Here is a 15,918-nt window from a genome sequence, read left to right as displayed (position 1 = left end):
ATAGGGAGCCAATGTAGTGACTGGCACAGGGGGGAGGCATCAGTATAGCGGCTGGACATGGGGATGAGCCTGGCCGCTGTATTGAGAATGGACTGGAGAGAGGAGAGTTTAGAGGAAGGAAGGCCGATTAGTAAGGAATTGCAGTAGTCAAGACGGGAATGAATCAGAGCGACAATGAGAGTTTTAGCAGATTCGACAGGAAGGAAGGGACGGATTTTAGAGATGTTTTTTAGATGCAGATTACAGGAACGTGAAAGAGATTTAATATGAGGAGTGAAGGAAAGATCTGAGTCAAACATAACCCCAAGGCAGCGGGCTTGTTGTGTAGGGGCTATGGTCGCACCACAGACAGAGATGGAGATGTCAGGTGGAGGGTGTTTAGCAGAGGGAGGGAAGACAAGAAGCTCAGTCTTAGGTTTAGTTTTAGGAATAGGGAGGACATAGCGTTGGAGACGGCAGACAGACAGTTACTGGTGTTCTGTAGAAGTGCGGGGGTGATATCAGGGGAGGAGGTATACAGCTGGGTATCATCAGCATAGAGATGGTATATAGCTGGGTGATGTCACGAGAGGAGGTATATAGCTGGGTATCATCAGCATAGAGATGGTATATAGCTGGGTATCATCAGCATAGAGATGGTACTGAAAACCAAACTTGCTGATGATTTGTCCGATGGGTAAAGTGTAAAGTGAGAAAAGGAGAGGGCCCAGGACTGATCCCTGAGGAACCCCAACTGTAAGGGGGAGAGAAGATGACGTGGAGCCAGAAAGTGATACACTAAAGGAGCAGTCGGAGAGATAGGAGGAGAACCAGGAAAGAGCAGAGTCCTTGAGGCCGATAGAGCGGAGCGTGGAGAAGAGGAGCTGGTGGTCTACAGTGTCAAAAGCTGCAGATAGGTCCAGGAGGATGAGAAGTGAATGGTCACCTTTAGATTTGGCGGAGAGGAGATCGTTAGAGACTTTAGTAAGGGCAGTTTCTGTAGAGTGGTGAGGACGGAAACCGGACTGAAGGGGGTCAAGGAGAGAGTTGTCAGAGAGGTAGCAGGTTAGGCGGGAATAGACCAGACGTTCCAACAGTTTGGAGATAAAAGGAAGATTAGAGACAGGTCGATAGTTGGCAGCACAGGAGGGGTCTAGAGAAGGTTTTTTCAGTAATGGAGTGATAATGGAGTGTTTGAAAGCCGAGGGGAAGATGCCAGAGGAGAGGGAGAGGTTGAAGATTTTAGTAAGGTAAGTAGTGACAACAGGAGAGAGAGACTGGACAAGGTGTGAGGGAATAGGGTCACTAGGGCAGGTGGTGGGACGAGAGGAGGAGAGGAGTCTGGAGACTTCCTTCTCTGTTACAGGTTCAAATACTGAGAGGGAAGAGGAGGAAATACAAGAGGGAATGGGATCAACACTTCTTTGGGACTGGGAGGTGATCTCCTGACGGATGGTATCTATCTTTTCCTTGAAGTAGGATGCTAGGTCTTCAGCACAGAGGTTAGTTGCGGGTGTCTGAACTTTGGGTTTGAGGAGGGAGTTGAGGGTATCAAAGAGACGTTTTGGATTATGGGATAGAGAAGAAATGAGAGAGGTAAAGTAAGATTGTTTAGCAGAACGAAGAGCGGAGTAGTAGCTTCTAAGCACAAATTTGTAATGTAGGAGGTTTGCATCAGTTTTAGACTTCCTCCACGAACGTTCAGCACACCTAGAACACAGTCTAAGAAAACGAGTTGAAGGTGTGTGCCAGGGTTGTGGTCATCTGCGTTTTGCTGATTGAGGTGTGAGGGTGCCATTTTGTCAAGGGTTGTTTTGAGGGTGTCGTGATAGCACTTGGCAGCCAGATTGGGACAGGAGAGCGAAGAGATAGGAGGCAGTGATGACTGTACAGAGTCTGTAAGTTGTTGGGTGTTGATGGCACGTAAGTTTCTGTACATGACCAAGGTTAGGGTGTCAGGAGGAGAATGAGTATTAGTGATTGAAAAGGAGAGAAGATTGTGGTCCGAGAGCCCGGTATGAGTGTTATTAAGGCGAGAAACTGGGCAAAGTCTGAAGAAGACAAGGTCCAGGGTATTCCCACCCTTGTGGGTTGGAGAGTCAGAATGCTGGGAGAGGCCAAGGGAGGAGGTTAGGGAAAGAAACTGAGAGGCCGATGGGGAAAGTGGTTTGTCAATAGGGATATTAAAATCGCCCATGATGAGGGCGGGAATGTCAGAAGATAGAAAGTAAGGAAGCCAGGTAGAAAAATGGTCAAGAAAGCGTAGTTGTGAACCAGGGGGGCGATATATGTCATTAGAGATGGTGGGTAAGTTGTTTGGATAGTTATAGGAAGCTATAGGCTGTAGCCATGTTTTCAAGGACTCCCTACTTCTCCAGCCACTGGAAATCAAATGCCAATCGTTCGGGTTTGGAGAATGTTGCTAAACCAGAACAGTTCAGCAAGTACAATCAATGTCTATGGGAGACTGTTCTGGGCATGCTCTGTGACCTGTGTATAGAGCCAGGGCTGTGGAGTCGGTAAGCCACAGCTCTGACTCCAACTCCTGAATTTATCAGGACCGACTCAGACTCCTTCATAAATGGCCGGTCATATACCAGGGGAGTTATTTGTCACACTGGTTCAGCAGCTTCTCCCTAATGTCCTACATAATCCTTGTTACAACTTCTGAGGGAATAAGGAATACTGTATATAAAGCAGCTTCTCCTGTGTGTACAGAGGATTCAGCCAGTCTCCAGCTTTCATGTCCTGAACAACTCAGAACTAAACTAGATGGAGCAGGTGGTCTTTTCCTGCTGACAGTCTTCGATGTTTCTAACTAAATATTCACCAGACACAAAGAAACACTGCTAACAATGCCAGATCCATGTGATACAGAGGGGTCAGTCATATTGATAGAGTCACACAGTGATATTGAGGGGCACTGTGGGGGCAAGCAATAGCACGCGCACGCGCGCACACACACACACACAGCAAAACTTATAAAGTTCATATCAAAACTCAATGCTAAATAGTTTAAAGAATTTTTTTAAAGTTGGAGTCTGTACATTTCCCCCCCCCCCCCCCCCCGACTCCAACCAAAACTAGCTCCGACTCAGACTCCACAGCCCTGTATAGAGCAGCTATGATGTAATCATGCCTGTGATTAGGAGGAGACTACGAGACTATTTCTATACAGAACAGGAAGAGTGAGCTTATTATATGGCTTTGTGGTCAGACTGAAAACTGCAAGATCTCAGAATTATGGTAAGAATTATGGTAAACAGAAAAGTAATAGGCAATTCCAGATTTATTAAACACACAAAAACACCCCAACCTTCATAATTTAGAGTAGTTATACACCCGTGCACAGCAGGAAGTTAGACGTGTGACCAAGCCGGAGAGACAAGTCGCCAGTAGACGCAGTAAATGTAGTTAGTAACACATGGTAAGGCTGGCTGCTGGGCCTCTTCCACGCTGCGTAGGATCCATAATGTAATCTCCTATATACAGCTCTACTGTCCCTTAGATAGTCTGCACATAATTAGTAGATCACTGGAGCTCTTTTCGCAGCTTCTGAATGATCCTCTCTCGCTCTAAATAATTGTCCCTCCTATGGAGGAGCCTCTGTATTGTGCGGATCAACCTCTCCTCCTCCTCCTCCGACATCTCACTGCTCGGCGTCGCCTGTTCCTGACAGCAGCTGATCTCTTCTCTCTTCTTCTGCAGGCTCGCCTTAAAAAAAAAAAAAAAAAAAGAGACAAATACATGTTAACTTAGACTGAAAACTACAACTCCCAGCATGCCCTGACAATTAAAGGCTGTAATAGTATAAATGATGAGACTTAGTTGTCTGCAACAAAACATCCATAATAGAAGAACAAGACAATAGATCTCCCATGAAGTTCCACCAATAGTGCTGAGCAAGCATGCTCTGTCAGGTATAGTACTCGGTTGAGCGTCAGGGTGCTCGGCCCTGCTTGATGCTCATCTGACCGCCTCATGTCAAAGTGCAAATCTCTTTACTGAATGTTTATTGGTTAAAGGCCACAAACACGCGGGGAAGGCCTGGCACTACTTCTTATGCCGTAGCCATGTTGGCTACTACCATAGCAGTGATTGGCTGAGAGCATCAGGTGACCTGGGTCTATATAGGTCCAGGTCACCTGATGCTCGGCTCAGATGCCGGCATTTAGCAGGCACGGTAGGTAGGCCAGTAACCAGTAGTGGATTATAATAGGTCCTTACTTATACTTTTAGTGGTGTATTGTCTCCTGGTTACAGTTTTGGCATGATTTGCAAAAAAGAAAAAAGCTGCTTTTTTTACTCCAATTTTGCACAAATCAGGGCATCATGATATTATCTAGCCTGTACTATGAACACCACAGTAGTGCTGCCATAGTTACAGTGGGGTGAGGGGCCCAGGCCTGGTGAACAGCCCGGGGCCTATGATAAAGTTAATCCGCCTCTGTCAGTAACACCCAAAAGTCCTTTTCAGGACAGACTATTACTAAAGAAATAGCCATCTGACATACACTACATCCGTACTGCAGTATACTGGTACTGATATACAGCAATTGTACACAGTTGTGTCCACCAGCCCCTCGCCCACAACTATAGAGAGGGTTTTACCAGGCCCTGGCCCATAATTTTTACAGAGTGTGCATGAGGCCCTCCTTTATGTGTAATGAAGGGTGTATGGGATTCCCCATTTCCTTTAGGGCCGTATTACACTTGGTGATTAAAAGTAGAGATTATTGAACAGCGCTCCCGCAGTCTTTCCGTTCTGTGGGGAAGGTGGAGACAGCCCAAGACCCGCCTGGAATACAACCTATGGCCCAGGCTGTATTCCTGTTTTCCAGGCGGGACTCGGGCTGTCTCCACCTTCCCCACGGAACGGAAAGACTGCGGGAGTCAAATGCCGATGGTTCGGGTTTGTACGAACCTGATCAGCGCTGTTCAATCATCTCTAATTAAAAAGGAGGAAGTGAGCACCGGACTGTCTGGTCAGCATTCGCTTCCTCCTCGTTCCCCGCTCGCTGGCTGTACTATTACACAGACAGACAGCTAGCAGGGAGGAGGAACTGACTGGACAATCCTGGCGGCCTATTGTAGAGGCCGGGCTACTGCCACTGCTCCTGTTTAACCAAGCGTTGGAAAGCAGGCCGTTGCTGTCATTTTGACTCTGCCCGTTGCACGATGTCGGCTGATCGTGGTGTTTTAATAGGCAATATTACATTAAATGATTACCATCTAAAACAGTCGGTAATCGGCCAATAATCAATTGGTGTATTGGTTTGATGAGTCTATGACAGGGATGGGGAACCTTCGGCCATCCAGCTGTTGCAAGACTACATTTCCCATTGGTTTTGCAACAGCTGGCGGGCCGAAGGTTCCCCATCCCTGGTCTACAAGGTCATCCTTTAAAATGTAATTAGGATCGGTCTGACCGTGTCACGCAAACACAATGACAGTCACCGGTGGGTGTAGTCTGTGTTCCCCCTCGTCTACGACATTTATGACAGGAACAAAGATGGGCCAACTTTAAGGGGTGTGGAAATAAATGTACAGGAAAGAAGGTTTACGAACTTTTACCAATTTAAATTGCACTTTATCTAGGAAATGGGTGTCAGTATTGTGGCGTAATACAGTGACCCATGAGTCTTTAAAGGGGTACTCCAGAGAAAAAAAAATTGCATTCAAATAAACTGGTGCCAGAAATTTGTAATTTTTTTTTATAAAAGTAAAGACTAACCGCATCTGATAAGTACTAAAAGTGGTGTCTTCTTTCCAGTGTGACACAGTGCTCTCTGCTGCCACCTCTGTCCATGACAGGAACTGTCCAGAGCAGCAGCAAATCCTTATAGAAAACCTCTCCTGCTCTCCAGACTGGAAAGAATCCACCAATTCTTGTAGGACATACAGCAGCTAATAAGTACTGGAAAACTGAAGATTTTTTTAATAGAAGTACATTTTTTAATTTATTTTTTTCTTTTGCTGGAGTATCCCTTTAATGCATCCTGGTATGTTCTCCCTGCTGTGTCAGTACCATTCCATCGCTTTCTGAGGATTTCAGGTGAACCAGCAGTGCGCACCGTATTAGGTGCTCAAATCTCCCATTGACTTTAATGGGGTCTGTTACGCGAGTCAAGCATCAAGCACTTGCGCATTAAGCATATAGGAATGATATGATACTTACCTCTAGCTCTAATTTATTTTCTTGCACCTGTCTGATCTGTGTTGTCAGCCTCATCACTTCTTCCTGTTAAACAATACAGCAAGTTAATCTGCAGGCCAGCCAGCAAACCAACACAAAATATATACAGTATTTAGAGATGAGCGAACCGGGTTCGGGTTAGAGTCCATCCGAACCCGACTGTTCGGTATTTGATTAGCTGGGGCTTCTGAACTTAAGATAAAGCTCTAAGGTTGTCTGGAAAACAGGATACAGCCCATGACTATATCCATGTTTTCCACATAGCCTTAGGGCTTTATTCAACTTCAGCAGCCGCCGCTAATCAAATGCCGAACGTTTGGGTTCGGATGGACTCGAGCATGCTCCAGGTTCACTCATCTCTATCTTGTGATCACAGCAGGTCTCAGCAGTGAGACCCTTTAACTACTCATATGTCTGATAACACGTCAAAAATTAAAGGGGTCCTCCAATTAGAAGTTACTTTTCCCCATCCACAGGATAGGGGACAAGTAAGAGATTGCAGGGGGTCTCCAGAACAACCCCCGACTCCTTTGTTTTGAATACAGCTGTGGGTATGGCCGGTGACCTGCGGCTCTATTCATTCTCATTGGAGCTGCTAGACAGACGAGTACAGCGCCATATCCACATTAATGACAGATGACAAGCCTCCTTCATTAGAAACACTCCACAATCTCGGATTGGATCTTATATCCTTAAACTTCCTACAGGGCCACCTAGTCAGGCAAATGTTTTTTTTTTGTGTACAGACAAAGTGACTAGAGATCTGACTTGGCTAGAGAGGCTTTGCCTCCCCAGAGCTAAGACAAAGCCTCGCCTTTCCTTCTTTTATTCTTAACTTCTTCTAGATCATTTTCTCCCCACCCCCCTCATTCTTTGCTCTTGGGAATCCGAACTACAACTTTCCCTAACTGATTGAGAAGAAACATTCTACACAACTCTTATGGGTTCTCAAGATACATTAAAAAGTGCCACTGTTTACATCTTTTCTTTTTGCAGAAATCAATAGTACAGGCAATTTTAAGAAACTTTGTAATTGGGTTTATTAGCCGAAAAATGCATTTTTATCATGAAAAAGCAGTCTGAAGCTCTCCCCCCTGTCTTCATTGTTCTTTTTGAAGAGGGGAGGGGTGGAGGGAGATGAGGCACCAAAACAGGACAACAAAGTTCATTTACAGCGACATTACCAGGTTCTCTTCTGTGAAGTCAGCACTGATCTCTTGGACTTCTGAATACCGGCTTTCACATAGGTCCACCTGTGTAATCCTTTGTTCTCTGCTGGCGATTAATCTCTCTCCTCCCCTCTCCATAGGTTACACAGGACTCGAGAGAACCTAGGGGGAAGTCTTTTTGAATGCAGATAATGGCAGATTTGCCCAATAAACCCAATTACAAAGTTTCCTAAAAATTGCCTGTACTATTGATTTCCGCAAAAAAGAAACAGTGACACTTTGAGCTCCAAGAAAACAATTATAAATAACTTACTTGCTGGTACAGAACTCCAGAGCTTTTGTATCATTTAGGCCTTTCCATGTGTAAGCTCTGCTGGCGCTGTCACCGGGACACTGGAACCTGATCACATATTTAGTGGTTCTGCCACCTTAGGCCCCATTCCCACTGAGCAAAGCTAGCGGAATTCCGCGACGGAATTGTCCGCCGCGGAATGCCGTTAGCCTCCCGCTCATAATGGGAGTCTATGGGAGGCGCGCGCTGCTGCTCTGTACGCGCTGAAGAATGAACATGTTCATTCTTCAGCGCGGACAGGGCAGGAGCGCGCGCCTCCCATAGAGTCCCATTATGAGCGGGAGGCTAACGGCATTCCGCGGCGGACAATTCCGTCGCGGAATTCCGCTACCTTTGCTCAGTGGGAACGGAGCCTTATAAAACCTTTCTGGCTAGAGGTTAAGCGTACGATAAACAGTGTGCAAATCTAACATATCCCCTGTCCCCTTCTCTAATTATATTGGCTTTACCTTCTTCCTCTCTTCGCCCCTCCAAATTCTCCATTGCCACTCATGATTGCGGCAGTCAAACTTTTCCTCCCTTTGTTGTGGCTTAGGGCCCTATTCCACCGGATGACTATTGGTCGCATAATCGTTAACGATAAACAATCGCTATTACGAAAGACCGGTCTTGTCGTTGCTATTGCGTTCATCACTACTGCGAACGACTTATTCAATGCGAACAAATTATAAAAATAGGTCCATCATTCAAATGAATGATTGTTTAGATTCGATTTAACGATAATCGTCCGGTGGAGTAGGGCCCTTAGTGACTCTCCCTCTACTGCTCAACAATGGCATGAAAAACCGAATCATATTTGCAGACTGGAAGAGCTTACCAGCTGGGTTGGTTATAAACATGACAGATTCCTCATGGATTTGAGACCTTGGCAACAATACAAATCCAAACCCACACCCGCCACCCTTCCTCTTCCTGCATGGACTCTCGTTTCTGGAATGCCTTCTCCATTTCCTATGCTCTATGGACTCGTGTATATTTGAAGAATTGATGATGCACCCTACCCTGGAACCCTTCCCCCCCCCCTTATATTGCATCAGTTATTTAGTTGACTGTTAATTGCTTTCTTTGGAGTCTTTACACAAAAGAGACGATTACAGCGCTTGCACAGTGAATAAATAGAGCAGTGGTTGTATTCAGGGGCCAATCTGGAGATCGCTGGGGTATGGAGGTCAGATGCCCCATGATCTCTTACTTGTCCCCTATCCTGTGGATGGAGGCAACTATGTTCTAATCGGAGAACCCCTTTAATTTGACAGTAACACTTGAAGAATGTTACATTATAGAAAAAAAAAAAAAATTTGAAACACAAAACTTAATTTAACTTAGTTGATGTACATAATATGGTAATTTATGGGAGTACACCTACAACACACCGTACCTTTAGCTGCTGGATCCTACATTGCACCTCCTTGACACGATGCTCAGAGGATTCCAACTTCAAAGCCAAGGACCTGAGAGAAGAACACAGAAGCAGAAAGAGTTACCACTGAACCATGTCGGGCAGCACTTACGTACATGAAACGTAACACTTATTTGCATACATGGTAAATATGAGTGAGGAATGACGGCTTATTCAGAGTCAAGGTATTATATATAAATAAGCGAGCCTACCACATGCCATTCATCTTGTTGAATATACTGCATCTCCTTGTAGAGATCCAATGGGCAATGCTTTCTTGGGAAACCCCAAGTACGCAAATTAGCTATGCTCCAGAAAACTGGCTCTCTGGCACCACCTATAGGCAGCTACCCAACCTGTGCTATATTTCTAGTTTTACAGCTGGAAAGCAACAGGCTGAGGCCCCATAAAGGTCCATTTACACAGAAATATTATCTGACAGATTATCTACCAAAGATTTGAAGCCAAAGCCAGAAATGGATTTGAAAAGATGAAAAATCTCAGGCTTTCCTTTATAACCTAATCTCTGTTTATAGTCTGTTCCTGGCTTTGGCTTCAAATCTTTGGCAGATAATCTGTGTAAATGGACCATTAGCCTTTAGATATGATTAGGAATTTAGGAATAGGAGCCAAGCCACAGACCTCCCATCTGTAGAGTTCTTGCTCCTCTCCTATACAGATTAAGGTGGACACCTCTAGAGCAGCTCTAGGAAGGTACTGGTTCTTTTTGCAAAGGTCTATACCAGGGGTAGGGAACCTTGGCTCTACAGCTGTTGCAAAACTACAACTCCCATCATGCCTGGACAGCCAAAGCTAAAGCTCTATACCAGGCATGATGGGAATTGTAGTTTTGCAACAGCTGGAGAGCTAAGGACCCCTACCCCTGCTATACCCGACACACCACACACGCTTGGAATATTATGACGCTACTTTACCGATTTTCAGTCTCACTCCTCCTGTCGGCAGCTTCCTGACGTCTTCTGGCAAGTTCTTTCTCCGCTGCCGCCAGCTGTAGTCTCGTCTGCTGGTGCACAGTGTGAATGGTCATGGGATTTAGCTGCTTGATGACATCATCAGGTGACAGAACGGCAGCTCTGGTCGGATCCTGCATCCTGCTCAGCAGCCCTCTCCCCAGCTTCACAGTCCTCTCATATGACAGTTTCTACAAAAACAAAGAAGAAAAATTATACGTTGACAGATACACCTCCTGTAACCTGAACATCCTAAAAAGCATCACGATATAAAACAAATACGTTACCATCTCTTCAATGTTTTCTTTCTTGGCCAAGACCAATTCTTTATTTTGGTTTGCGGCGGCGAGATCTTTTTTTACAGACAGAAATTCTTTCTAAAGCAAAGCGAAAATTATGAATAATTGTAAGGGTGGTATCCAGGGGTGTTTGCAATGGAGTGGTGGTAATGATGAACAACGCCGTCCCTACCCCTTACACACACACGTATACTAGAAGCCAACACTGAAAATGACACAAGTGTTTAAAGCAACAAGTACTATACTAGCGCAGATGGGAGGGTCCACCACCTGACCAGGACGCCTTTCGACTTATAGTACATACAGCCCCTGTGGCTTCTGATGTTTGTTTTAATGCAGTTCTGTCAGGTTAAAGGGGTATTGCACTCAAACATAACTTTTCATATGTCACCAATAGTGAGACTAACAATTCCTTCCATATTTGGTATTATCCATTTAGTCTCCTTCCCCCAGTTCTCAGCTGCTGCTTTCTGCTGAAGGTACAAAAATCTGTGTTTGAGCTTTTCTCTGTCCCCCCTCCTCCTTTCTGAGACGGCTGATGTAAACAAGTCCCTGGCAGGCAATATCTGCAACATTGTAGCTTTGGTGAAACGCTGGGAGTATTAAATCACAGCGAGTTAGGCCCCCTTCACACGTCCGGAAAAACCGCCCGGATTTCCTATCAGGAAATCAGGACGGATTTCCGGACGCATAGACTTTCATTGGACACGGACACCCTTCCGGAATTTTCCGGAGGGCTGTCCGTTCCGGAAAATAGGACCGGATTTTTTAGAACCGGTCCTATTTTCGTCCGGAAATCCGGCCCGGACGCCCCCATAGGAGTCTATGGGAGCGCCCGGGCCCCGGACGCTTTCCTGATGCACATCAGGAAAGCGTCCGGAGTTCCACTCACCTTCCGCCTCTGCTCCTGCTGCCTCTTCGCTGCATCCGCAGGTACCCCCGGCAGCCACTCGCGCCACTTGCGGCACCCCCGCACCCCCCCGCGGCACCCCCGCACCCCCCCCCCCCCCCCCGCGGCCACTCGCGGCACCCCCGCACCCCCCCCCCCCCCCCCGCGGCCACTCGCGGCACCCCCGCACCCCCCCCCCCGCGGCCACTCGCGGCACCCCGCGGCCACCCGCACCCCCCCCCCATCCCCCCACCCCCCGGCGGCCAGGACAGGTGAGATTACAACTCCCATCATGCCCTGCTGACAGGCCATGATGGGAGTTGTACTTCTGCAGCCTGTGGCCATCCAGGTGGCAGAAGTACAACTCCCACCATGCCTTGCTGACAGGTCATGATGGGAGTTGTAGTTCTGCAGCCTGTGGCCATCCAGGTTGCAGAAGTACAACTCCCACCATGCCTTGCTGACAGGCCATGATGGGAGTTGTAGTTCTGCAGCCTGTGGCCATCCAGGTTGCAGAAGTACAACTCCCACCATGCCTTGCTGACAGGCCATGATGGGAGTTGTAGTTCTGCAGCCTGTGGCCATCCAGGTTGCAGAAGTACAACTCCCACCATGCCTTGCTGACAGGCCATGATGGGAGTTGTAGTTCTGCAGCCTGTGGCCATCCAGGTTGCAGAAGTACAACTCCCACCATGCCTTGCTGACAGGCCATGATGGGAGTTGTAGTTCTGCAGCCTGTGGCCATCCAGGTTGCAGAAGTACAACTCCCACCATGCCCCTGCTGACAGGCCATGATGGGAGTTGTAGTTCTGCAGCCTGTGGCCATCCAGGTGGCAGAAGTACAACTCCCACCATGCCTTGCTGACAGGTCATGATGGGAGTTGTACTTCTGCAACCTGGGTGACCACAGACTGCAGAAGTACAACTTCCATCATGACCTGTCAGCCAAGCATGATGGGAGTTGTAATTCTGCAAGCTATGACCATCCAGTTTGCAGAAAGACATGTCCTATTTTTTTTTTCTCATCAGGAAATCCTGAAGGTTTTTCCTGATGGTTTCCTGATGGTAAAAACGGATTACTGTCAGGAAATCCTGATACTATCCTGATGACATTTGAGGTCTCCTGATCAGGATTTCCTGACAGTAAAAACTGACACGGACGTGTGAATGGGGCCTTAGGCCCCCTTCACACGTCTGGAAAAACCATCCGGATTTCCTATCAGGAAATCCGGACGGATTTCCGGACCCATAGACTTTAATTGGTCACGGACACCCTTCCGGATTTTTCCGGAAGGGTGTCCCGTTCCGGAAAATATATCCGGAAAAAATAGGACATGTCCTATTTTTGTCCGGAATTCCGTTCCGGACGCCCCCATAGAAGGCTATGGGGGCGCCGGAATCACGGGCACTTTCCTGATGTACATCAGGAAAGTGCCCGTGATTCCGGATGGTTGACAGCCCGCCGGCACCCCCGCTGCCCGAACGCCGCGCCGCCACCACCCAAGGGATCCCTGCACCCGGACATCAGCTGCCGCCGCCCGGTGACCCCGCAGCGCATCACCCCGCCGCCGCCGCCCGATGACCCCGCGCCGTATCGCATCACGCCGCCGCCCGCTGACCCCGCATCGCATCACCCCGCCGCCCGCTGACCCCGCATCGCATTACCCCGCCGCGCCGCATCGCCCCGCCGCCGTATCGCATCACCCCGCCGCTGCCGCCCGATGACCCCGCCGCCGCATGACATCACCCCGCCGATGACCCCGCCGCATCGCATCATCCCGCCGCCGCCGCCCGATGACCGCGCCGCATCGCATCACCCCGCCGCCACCCCGACCTCTGTTCCCCTCCCTCTCCGAGTCTGCAGCAGCTTGCACCCGCCCGCCCGGGACTCCCACCAGCTGCCGCCGCTGTTCTTCCGCCGCTGACAGGTGAGATACACAGCCCTCTCCCCCCAAATACTAAAACTCCCACCATGTCCTGCTAACAGGCCATGATGGGAGTTGTACTTCTGCAGCCTGTGGCCATCTAGGTTGCAGAAGTACAACTCTCATCATGCCCCTGTTGGAAACACTTTTTTTTTACTCATCAGGAAATCCTGAAGGTTTTTCCTGATGATTTCCTGATGGTAAAAACGGATTACTGTCAGGAAATCCTGATACTATCCTGATGACATTTGAGGTCCTGACAGTAAAAACTGACACGGACGTGTGAATGGGGCCTTAGTCAGCAACTTGGCCTCAGAATAATCCTCCCAACATTACAAAGAAGCTACAATGTTGCAGATAAAGCCTGTCAGGGACGTGTTTACATCAGCAGTCTCAGAAGGGAGGAGAGGGAGACAGACAGAAAAGCTCACACAGTTTTTTGTGTTTTTAGCAGAAAGCAGCAGCTGAGAACTGGGGGAAGGATACTGAATAGATAACAAGTATGGAAGGAATTGTTAGTCACACCATGGGCAGCAACATATCAAAAGTTATGTTTCAGTGGAAAAACCCTTTAATGTTATGATGGTAACTATATCCAAATTTAGGCATTAGACTGAGTTCACATAGCATTAAAGGGTTATTCCACTGAAACATAACTTTTGATATGTTGCTGCCCATGGTGAGACTTTTGATATGTTGCTGCCCATGGTGAGACTAAATTCCTTACATACTTGTTATTATCTATTCAGTATCCTTCCCCCAGTTTTCAGCTGCTTCTTTCTGCTAAAAACACAAAAAACTGTGTGTGAGCTTTTTTTCTGTCTCCCCCTCCTCCCTTCTGAGACTGCTCATGTAAACACATCCCTGACAGGCTTTATCTGCAACATTGTAGCTTCTTTGTAATGTTGGGAGGATTATTCTGAGGCCAAGTTGCTGATGAACTTGCTGTGATTAATACTACCAGCATTTCAAAGAAGCTACAATGTTGCAGATAATGCCTGCCAGGGACTTGTTTACATCAGCCATCTCAGAAGGGAGGAGGGGGAGATAGAGAGAAAAGCTCAAACACAGATTTTTGTACCTTCAGCAGAAAGCAGCAGCTGAGAACTGGGGGAAGGAGACTAAATGGATAATACCAAATATGGAAGGAATTGTTAGTCTCACCATTGGTGACATATGAAAAGTTATGTTTGAGTGCAATACCCCTTTAATCTGACAGAGAACTGCATTAAAAACAATCAGAAGCCACAGGGGCTGTATGTACTATTAAGTCAAAAGGCGTCCTGGTCAGGTGGTGGACCCTCCCATCCCTTATGATGGTAACTATATCCAAATTTAGGCTGAGTTCACATAAGAACCTGCAGCCAGATGCATCTTACAGGTCAATATTGCTCCATGTTTTCCAATACTCACATACACAGCATCAAAGTTACCCCCAAGGCTACGATCACATACTACAGTATGGGACTGTGCCAGGACCCTCTAGGGACATGGTGTGAACCCCTTACAGGGCGAGATCCTAGAGTATTCATATACTAGTACCTTTAAGACTTTAATTTTCTCTTGGTGTAACATATGTTTGAGAAACTCCAGGTCTTCAGTGCGACACTCGTATCCGGCCATCTTTTTCAGCACACCTGATATACGCATCTGATCCATTCCTGTAATGCATAAATCACAAGCTGAGGAAAACTGGGGGAAAAATATTGCAAACACTGAAAACATTAACACAACAAATCTTTTCCAACGATATTACAGGTTTGTACATAAAACTACACTTTTTTTGTGGAGTAAAATAAAAGTCCTTTGGATTATTTTCCTCTGATCAAGGTTAATGCTTTTGAAAACCCCCATGCCTAACAGGGACTTCTCATGTGCTTCCCACAGTCAGTGGCAGCGAGAACACTAACACCATGTAGAACTGGCCCCCACTCCGGCCACACACACACACACACACACACACTTACCTTGGACCGGCATTTCACTTATCCTCCTGTTATTCTGGATCAGGGTTCTGCGGCGAACGACTGTATCTTTACTTTGTTCCTGCAAAATATAACGTCTAGATCACATACTTGTTTCTAGTTGTGTCAACATCACTACACGGAGATGAGAGAAGAGGTGTTTAAAGGGAACCTGTCACCCCGGGCAGCCCCCCGAACCCACACCACTTCTGGACAGGGCCCCCCATACATACCCACTCCTACGTGTCCCGATCCCGCATCTGCGCGCTCAATATGCAAATTATTGGAGAGGAGTCCAATAGCCATAGGAAATCACTGCTTCAGTGTCGGGACGCGCAGGAACAGGTATGTATGCGAGGCTCTGCCAAGGGAGGGGGGGGGTACTTTGTGTTCTCCAATCCATAAGATTTTGTTATACGTATATATCCCCAAGTCATAATTGGGGATAAATATATACCGTTGGGCGAGCCTGTGCCTTGCCGCTCTGCAGTACTTTTGCACTTAGCAAATTTTCAGTGTTACTGTCCTGTCTTGTATAGAAATATGGTAGTCAGCTACTCTGCCTCATTCTTCTATACTGGCATACATTAAAGGAGAACTCCGGTGAGAATTTTTATTAAAGTATTGTATTGCCCCCCAAACGTTATACAAATCCCCAATATACACTTATTACGGAAAATTCTCATAAAGTGCTTTTTTCCCTGCACTTACTACTGCATCAAGGCGTCCCTTCCTGGATAACATGGCGACGTCCCTTCCTGGATAACAGTGATGT

The 15,918-nt window shown here is 47.2% G+C and overlaps 1 protein-coding gene across 1 annotated transcript; it reads right to left on the bottom strand.

The window, feature by feature from the left end:
• Nucleotides 1-3,234: 3,234 nt before the first annotated feature.
• On the bottom strand, nucleotides 3,235-15,221 carry LOC138767901 (tropomyosin Tod p 1.0102-like). Its single transcript, XM_069945768.1, has 7 exons — nucleotides 15,147-15,221; nucleotides 14,722-14,840; nucleotides 10,354-10,443; nucleotides 10,031-10,257; nucleotides 9,075-9,147; nucleotides 6,158-6,220; nucleotides 3,235-3,693 (listed from the first exon to the last, which is right to left on the bottom strand). The coding sequence occupies exons 1-7, from the start codon at nucleotides 15,157-15,159 to the stop codon at nucleotides 3,511-3,513; spliced, it is 768 nt and encodes a 255-aa protein (XP_069801869.1). The 5' UTR covers nucleotides 15,160-15,221; the 3' UTR covers nucleotides 3,235-3,510.
• Nucleotides 15,222-15,918: the final 697 nt, after the last annotated feature.

The sequence above is a fragment of the Dendropsophus ebraccatus genome, chromosome 11 (genome assembly GCF_027789765.1).
Source record: "Dendropsophus ebraccatus isolate aDenEbr1 chromosome 11, aDenEbr1.pat, whole genome shotgun sequence".
NCBI lineage: Eukaryota > Metazoa > Chordata > Amphibia > Anura > Hylidae > Dendropsophus > Dendropsophus ebraccatus.
Note: the sequence above shows the minus strand (reverse complement) of the source record. Positions and strands in the feature narration are given on the sequence as shown.